The sequence below is a fragment of the Nerophis ophidion genome, linkage group LG05, assembly GCF_033978795.1.
Source record: "Nerophis ophidion isolate RoL-2023_Sa linkage group LG05, RoL_Noph_v1.0, whole genome shotgun sequence".
NCBI classification, from domain to species: Eukaryota; Metazoa; Chordata; class Actinopteri; order Syngnathiformes; family Syngnathidae; genus Nerophis; species Nerophis ophidion.
The window spans coordinates 42,047,388-42,056,366 of NC_084615.1; the positions used below are offsets into that span (position 1 = coordinate 42,047,388).

General features: G+C 44.3%; 1 protein-coding gene across 2 annotated transcripts in view; it reads left to right on the forward strand.

Moving 5' to 3' along the window:
• Positions 1–7,430, forward strand: part of LOC133552366 (uncharacterized) — a 51,070-nt gene extending 43,640 nt beyond the window's left edge. For both annotated transcript variants that reach the window (XM_061899577.1, XM_061899578.1), the window contains 2 exons: positions 869–2,108; positions 6,985–7,430. In XM_061899577.1, the coding sequence (XP_061755561.1) occupies positions 1,078–2,108; positions 6,985–7,186 (1,233 nt within the window). In that variant the 5' untranslated portion in view covers positions 869–1,077 and the 3' untranslated portion in view covers positions 7,187–7,430. The remainder of the gene's footprint in view (positions 1–868; positions 2,109–6,984) is intronic.
• Positions 7,431–8,979: the final 1,549 nt, after the last annotated feature.

Sequence of the window (8,979 nt, forward strand, 5' to 3'; positions counted from 1 at the left end):
GAAAACTCGGTACAATAACCACGAAGATAAAGGGTTTGTCTTACACTTAGTAATCCGCTGTGGACAGACGAAGCCAAGCAATGCAGATTTAGCGAACGGTGCGTACTCCAATGAAGGAAATATATTTTTGACAGGCAATCATATTTTGGCACAACACCGGCGATGAAATGGTTTGCCCACCACTTTCGCACTAATTAAACGAGTACGATGGTACCACTAGTTTATACGGTTTCAGATGGGTGCTACAAATTGTGAGTTAAAATATTTTATTTCTTTATTTTTTCATGTTTCATTTCACTCCAGTCCACGTCTGGCGCTGAAAGAATGCCATCGAGTAGTGAGTAAGTTTTTGGTCAAAAGCTTGCACCCATTTGTCATAGGAGACACTCCTTTTTTCAGTAGGTGAATGTATAATTGTAGTTAGAGAAAAGTTGCATGTTTTCCTTCCACCAGATGTTCACTCAGTTATTTCCATTATACAGGTGAAAATAATATTTTGCAAAAGTCAATTCATGTCAGCAATTTAACTTCAAATGTGAAAAACTCATATTTAATATAAGCTCAAAGTTAGCCTTTGTTATAATTTTTAAGATCATGGCTTACAGTTTTTAAAACCCCCACATTTCTGAGATGTTCAATTCAAGGTTTTTATAAACTGTATGCCATAATCATATTTATAACAAATAAAGACTTGACACATCTCACTTTGCATGTAATAAGTAAATATCACATGATACTAAATGTTATATTTGTGTGTGTGAAGAGGGGCGTGTTCCACCCGTTCCCTGCGGGCGGGGTGTGTGGCCGTGAAGCAGCCAACTGGTGAGTAGCTTTAATGAGTTGTCTAATCACCCGTTTCCTTTATTAGCAGCGCTGGGGACCATGAAGGGGGGAGTAGACGAGCGAAAGAGCCAACTGCTGAAAAGCTGGAAAAAGACTGCAACAACAAATGTCTGTAAAGAAAATAAAACTGTGTCAAACCTGCATCCCTAGACCGTGTGGTAGTGTTGGCCGAAGAACCCGGGAGAGACAAAGGAAACTTCCACAACTGGCGCCCAACTTGAACGGACCACGAGAATGTCCACCTCAACACCCCTCGAGGCGCTCGGGCAAGTGCTGGCCGAGGTGTCGGCAGCGAGCCAGCAGCAGACAGAGCTGATACAACGGCTAATGGACAGAGCCTTGGTAGGAGCGGGAGCAAAAGCCGCCATGCAGCGAATGGGGGAGGCAGAAGACCCCCACACATTTTTGGACATCTTCGAAGCCACGGCGACCTCATGCAGATGGCCGGAGCTTGAAGAGTGGGGAGTGAAGCTACTGCCGCTTCTGGTGGGGGAGGCGCAGCGGGTGGCATTGAGTCTCCCGGCAGCCGCCCGGATGCAGTACGCTAACCTGCGCCACGCCATCTTGGATCGGGTTGGCAGCAGCCCGGAGGATCACAAGAGGAAGTTCCGGGCGATGAGGTTGGGCCAAGAGGACCGTCCTTTCGTCCTGGCGCAGCAACTGCGAGATGCGGCAACCCGGGGGCTCCAGCCGAACGGGCAAGATCCCAAAGTGGTTGAAAAAATCCTGCTGGAGCGGTTTATAGACGCCATACCGCCCTGGACCGCCGCGTGGGTGAGGTATCACCGCCCTGCCGATGTAAAAGCTGCAGTGACACTGGCCGAGGACCACCTAGCGGTCCAGAGGGAAGCGACAAAAAAAACGGCCGAAAGGCCCATCCCAGCACCGTGCCGACGACTCACGCCACCAGACGGAATGGCACTGGAGCCGCGCCCTCACCTGGCCGGAGGATCTGGAAGCATGGAGCAGGTCCCCTCCTCGAACGATCAACACAAAAGCACATACACACACACCCAGTCACACACACATACACATCCAAAAAGGGGGGGAAATTGTCTGTCTGCTTGTCCGTTTCAGGGTACCGGCGCTCTCCAGAGAGGGCTTCCCTCGCAGATGGCGCCTCAAACACCCGGACAGGAGTGCTGGGGTTGCGGTCAACCCGGTCACGTTCGCCCGGAGTGCTCCTTGATGGAGGTGGGGCAGGTGATGCGGGTTGTCGGGGACCCAGCACCCGCCTCGATCCGGGGGAGACGTACTGTGTCCCGGTAAGAATACAAGGAAGTACATACCGGGCGATGGTGGATTCGGGCTGTAAACAGTCCATGATTCACCAAAACCGGGTTCAACCCGGGGTGTTGAGGCAGGCGACACGGGGAAGAATCAGGTGTATTCATGGGGATGTGCACGAGTACCCGATTGTGCCAGTGGAAATTTGGTATGAGGGTCAAAAACATAGTGTCAACGTTGCCGCAAGCGCGCACTTTACGCACCCCATAATTTTAGGAACGAATTGGCCGGGGTTTAACCATTTAGTGACACTATGTGTGGGGATGCGTTCACGGACTGTAGGAATGGAATATCCACTTAGTACTCGCTGGCGACGCGGATTCATCCGGCGCTGCCGAGCAGGAACCGGCGGGGGCTTCGCGGAAAGTCCCCCCGGCACCCCCATTGCCAACCCACGGAGGATTTTCCCCTTGAGCAGTCCTGCGATGAAACTTTGCGCGCAGCCTGGGACCAGGTGGATTACATCGACGGTCAGCTGGTGCGCCCGGGCAAAACGCTTTGTGTTAGTCCTACTGGATTACGCAACGCGCTACCCAGAAGCAGTGCCGCTGCGCTCCATCTCTGCAAAGACTGTGGCGTAAGCACTGTTTCAGGTCATCTCCCGAGTCAGAATCCCGAAAGAGATTCTTACAGACCAAGGCACGTCCTTTATGTCACGCACGGTGAAGGAACTGTACAGGTTATTGGAGATTAAAGCAATCTGCACTAGTGTATACCACCCACAAACTGATGGGCTGGTGGAACGGTTCAATAAAACGCTGAAAGCCATGATCTGTAAGTTCACATACGAGTAAAAACCTAATTGGGATAAATGTCAGGATCCCCTAATGTTTGGGATGCAGGAGGCACCCCAGACCTCAACCGGCCTTGCGCCGTAAGAGTTGTTATACGGCAGGAAGCCGCGCGGCTTATTGGACCTAGTTAAAGAAAGCTGGGAGGCGGTTTGAAGCCGCAGTAAAAATGAAATACAATACGTAATGGACCTGCGAGCAAAACTCCACCAGGTGGGGCACTTGACACGTGAAAATTTGATCCGCGCCCAGCAACGGCAGCAGCGCACGTGACATGGTTGGGGGCGTGGTTTGGGCTGAGGGCGTGGTTAAGAGGAGAGGAATATAATTCACCGTGTATATATATATATATATATATATATATATATGAAGAGTTCATACGCAAAAACCGATAAACACCATTTTGATAAAGTTTAGCCCAGCCTCGGTAATATATAGTCCGCCACTTCTATTGTGTTATACCAAAATCAATTTGTTTGCAAAAGCGGACAAATGCCGCTTTTAATGTCATTTAGTTCAGCGATTTATTGCAACGGCCGATAAGCGCCATGGATCATCTACCACAAAAGCCGATATATCCGTTTGCCCAAGCAGCGCTGCAGTACGGGATCAAGTGACAAACAAAATGGCGGCGCGCACGAAGTCACTCAGTGTTGTTATCCACGCATGAATAATTTGGAAGCTTCTCCTGTGAACACTGTTAAGCCAGCGAAAAAAACTGACGTGTTGAAGTTATTATTTGATGTTGGCGCTAGTACGCGTGTCCGTGAGTTTTACACCGCTGCGTTAAACGATGTTGTCGAGCATGGAGCTAATGTCGATAGCGATGATGAGTGAGCTGTTATTTGCACAGGAGTGTTTTTGATAGGCAAACCAGGTTGAGCATTTGTGGTTGTTTCATTAATAAAACATTGTCTTCATTGCAACACTGTTTTTGTTTTTTCATTTGGTGCTGAAAAGCACAAGGTAAATATGTGAGGTCACAGTTCCAAAAAAGCATGTCCGTTTAGCAAGTACGAAAAAACAATGTTCGCAGGGACAGCTAGATTTATACGTACCAAGGGATCGAAACTGTTAAATAATGAAGTAAAGAAATGTGAACAGTTGTTACGTTGAAATGTGGCTTTCAATAAATTTCACGTTCTGTTTTTCTCTCTATCTTTATCTTGAATATTATGTGAAATAACGACCGCAAAGAAACCGATTTTGGAGATATCTGTTTTTGCGACATATCATAATTTGGATATATCTGCTTTTGACGTAAAACCACATCAAACACTCTTACTTGAAAGCCATTCATTACATCAGCATTTCTTAAAAGTTTAGGCTTTCATGACTTGCTTATGTTGATATTAAATAAACCATTGTACGCTTATACATGTACCGGCAACACCAGCAGGCAGAAAATCGTTGATATACAGAATCGGTCAAAATGGATTTATCTGCTTTTGCATATGAACTCTTCATATATATATATATATATGTGTGTATGAAATACTTGACTTTCAGTGAATTCTAGCTATATATATGTATTTTATTATATAAATAAATAAATTAAAGAGTAGAATTTCAGACGGCACCTATTAAATACATAGTAATAAAAACACATTTGTTCTACTAACTGTACTGTGCTTGCTGGTTACTAAAAAAACAAAAACAACACTTACCTTTCACTATTTGAGTAACATTTGTTCTGCCATTTGCGTACTGGCGAGAGTCACTTTCCGTCAGGTGCACAACACCACGTAAATCGTTGGCCAATCAAAGAGCAACCTCATAACGCTATAGCCAACATTCACCAGGAGATGGCAACAGACAACATAGAATCACTCTATTACAGACCGCGTCGCTATGGCTGTAACTTCCTCATTCTTATGTTTCGTCCGTCTCTTTGTGTGTGCAGTTTTTTATTAAAATCCGTAGATGTTGTAACGTGATTGGCCAGGCAAGCTGTTTATATAACAGGAAAGCGGACGTGAAAACAGGCTGTCCCCACTCATGTCCGCAAGGAGCTGAAGGGGGCTTGGCCTCCAGCTCCGGCTGAATTTCAGGAGATTTTCGGTAGAATATTTCTTCTGGGAGGTTTTCGGGAGAGGCGCTGAATTTCGGGAGTCTCACGGAAAATCCAGGAGGGTTGGCAAGTATGCGTATAACAAGGGAACCCAGCTTAGAAAATTTTCACCGGGAGAAAAAGTACTTTTACTACTCCCAACTTCCAGCTCAAAATTACTAGCGAAGTGGCAAGGACCTTTTGAGGTCACACGGCAAATAAATGATGTGGACTACGAAGTTCGGCGCACGGACCGAGGTGGTGGCTTACAAATTTACCATGTAAACCTATTGAAAGCATGGAGGGAGGCGGTGCCTGTCTCCATGGTGACGGTAGTGAGAGAGGAGGAGGAGTTGGGGCCAGAGATCCTGCGGTCCGCCTCTTCCCCTCCTCTTCCCTGTGATGACCAGCTCACATTTGCTCAGAGAGCGGAGGTTGCTGAGTTACAGCGGCGCTACTCATATGTGTTCTCCTCGCGACCCGGGCGCAGGGATCTCATCCAACATCATATTGAGACCAGTCCGGGAATTACGGTGCCGTCTCGGCCATACAAGTTTCCCGAGCACAAACGCAGAGTAGTTCGGGATGAATTGAAAACCATGCTGGAGTTAGGGGTAATAGAAGAATCCCACTGTGCGTGGTGCAGCCCTTTTGTTCTAGCAGGGAAGAGAGATGGGTCTGTACGCTTCTGTGTGGATTACCGCAAGGTGAATGAGGTGTCACGTTTCGACGCGTACCCAATGCCTCGGGTCGACGAGCTCCTGGATCGGCTGGGCACTGCTCGTTTTTTTACGACACTGTTAATTTCTGTCCTGTTATATTATCTTCTCTCAAGACTCCTATAAACTTACTTACTTATTTCCTGTCAATAGCTAATCAATTAGCAATGGCTGATCCCGTCCTTTTCTCGGATATTAGCCAAAACTGATTGGTGGCCAATCGGTTGGCACAGCCTTAGTTAATTTATACACAGATTTTAAAGGGAGTACAGAAAAATGTCCTTGCACATTGAAGAAAATTGAGCACTAGACTGGACCCTCCGAGACCTTTAATGGGTGTTCCACCCTGAAAAAGTTTGTCATGTAAAAAAAAATAAAAAATAGATTGCGCTCCAAATGACTTGAAAGACATGCTGGCACACACGTGACACAGTGGTCTTAAACTGTTTTGGAATCATTTGACAAATGGTCAATGCCTTGTGGTCAATTAGTTGCTATGTCAAAGATATTTTGCTTGGACGTAGACTTAGACAAACTTTATTGATCCACAAGGGAAATTGTTCCACACAGTAGCTCAGTTACAAAGGATGGAAAGGGTAAGGATGGAAAGGGTAATGCAGGTATAAAGGTGAAAAAAAATGTACCATAGTGCAATACAAAATATAAAATAAATGTAATATTTACATATTATATACACAGTATACTGCTATATTATATTATTATATTATATTATATTTTTATATAACAAATACAATATATAACAAATCCCAATTACCATGTACAATATTACAGTATATGTAACAGCTGCAGCAACAAATAAGGGCAGCACAAACTAAAGAGTAGATCCAGCAGAAAATATACATCATAAAAAAAAAGAGAGGTAGCTAAAATAAAATTTCAATTTCAAACCAATTTGGTCAAATTCTACCCTTTTAAAGGTTGGAAAAAATGTTGCGGTGATTCAGCCCAACACCCTAAAGTTAAAGAGGCTGTAATGTAAAGCCGTGTGAGAAATTTTAAGTCAATTAGACTAATGTGGGTGTAATCATAGTGCACATTTTGTAGTATTTTTTTTTTAGAAAAGTAATAGTAGGGGTGCATGTTTCAACAAATGTTTACCCTTTTGTGTGCAGCGATTAGAAGAGTTGTCGGGTTGTCCTCTTTTCACATGGCTGTATAACATTTCAGATTTTCTATAAGGGATGTGCCAGACAGCATGCAAGAAAAAGGCAGCCACATCCAAGAACAAACAATGATTCCATTCCTTTCACTCTGCTCTCTTCTCTATTTCCAGTCTCTCGTCGACGTACGCCAAGGCCAAAAAGGACGGGCGATTTTGCTGCATTCTTGTGGATTTTCTGAGACCCCTCATCAACCTTCCAAACAAATATTCCCATGATGTAATGAGCTGGAGAGATGCGGGCAACAAAAACAACAGCGCACACGTACAGCACGAGTCAATTGCCAAAGGTTTACGGCCGGGGCAAACCCTTTAAATATTTACCCACCTTAGCAAAACAGTCAGGGATTATCCTGTGTTGTCACAAACTCTCATACTTTCCATATTCTCTGCAAACTTCAATCCCAGCTAAGGAGAGGGATCAGATTAAAATCTCTTTGTACATAAACTAGCCATTGACTCAGCGTCTTCCTGTCGGAAGGAGCAATTAGTGCGCCTAGACAAAGATCTCAGACATGTTAAATGGCTGAGAATAAATAAATGTGCCTATTGCTGTTTGACTTGTCCTGGTCCTGTTTCACTTTAAAGCAGAGATGGTGGTTTATGTGTTTCACTGAGCTGTTGTTAAAGCTCTGCTTCTGCCAGGACTTTATAATTGCTGCATTTTAGTTGTAAATATTCATCTTGGCCTCCCACTGCGGTTCATTGTGAAGGCCCGGGGTGATTTGTGTCTCCAAGTGATGCTCGGACAATGCTTTCATTCTTCCCATCCTGAATGGAGATTGTATCTTTCCTTTATTCCAGAAGATTGATTTATGCAGTGGCGACACACTCTTCTTCAATTTGAGACAATGATCCAGAAATTTGCTCAAAATCAAAACACCCGCAATAACAAACTCAACATTATTACTATTATGTATTACTGTAGGTGACATTGTTATCACCAGAAAAGATGAGGTCCCCTACCTAGGTTCCATTCTAGAGGCTAATCTTTCCTGTGATAAAATGCCAACCAAGGTAATCAAAAACGTCAACCCAAGAACGAGATATCGCTCCGGAATCTCCTCTCTGGTCAACAAAAGCACTTTGAAGATTCTAGCGGGAACTCTCGTTGAATCCTTTTTCGACTAAGCTTGCACCTCCTGGTACCCCAGCACCTCCAAAACCCTCAAATCTAGACTCCAAACATCCCAGAACAAGCTAGTCAGGTTACTTCTAGACCTTCACCCCAGATCACACCTCACTCCAACCCACTTCTCCAAAGTGGGCTGGCTCAGAATGGAGGACAGAGTAAAACAACTTGCACTGAGCCTAGTCTATAAAATCCGCTACACTCCCTGATACTGAAGTACATGTCAGACTACTGCCATGACATAAATGACCGCCATAACCACAATACCAGGGGGAGCTCCACAAACCACGTTAAACCCAGATTCCGATTTAAAAAAGGTTTTAACTCATTCTCCTTCTATGCCACATTAATGTGGAATGCACTCCCAACAGGTATAAAAGTAAGTGCATCTCTATCCTTCTTTAAAACCACACTAAAACTACACCTCCAGGCAACTTCAACCCTTTACTAACACCCTTCCCCCTCCACATCCAATCTCCCTGGATTGTAAATAACCAAATGTAAATAATCAAATCTATTTCTAATGTATATACTTGTTCTTATGCTATCTGAACTCACTAAGTTCTCTGCTGACTGTACATATCCTACTAAGTCAGACCTACACTGTTTCAATGTCCATTTCTCTGATGATGCAATTGTTGATGACTGAAGTGCTGATATCAACCAAACCCTCCTCATCCCACCCCCTGGATTGTAAATAATGTAAATAATTCAATGTATATACCCTGATGATTAACTTGTGTGATGACTGTATTATGCTGATAGTATATATTTGTACCATGAATTGATTTACGTGGACCCCGACTTAAACATGTTGAAAAACTTATTCGGGTGTTACCATTCAGTGGTCAATTGTACGGAATATGTACTGTACTGTGCAATCTACTAATACAAGTTTCAGTCAATCAATCACAGGTCTTTTGTAACTAGTAGTACTGCCTTCCACACACTGAAAAAAGTGACTTTTTTGGTGCTCT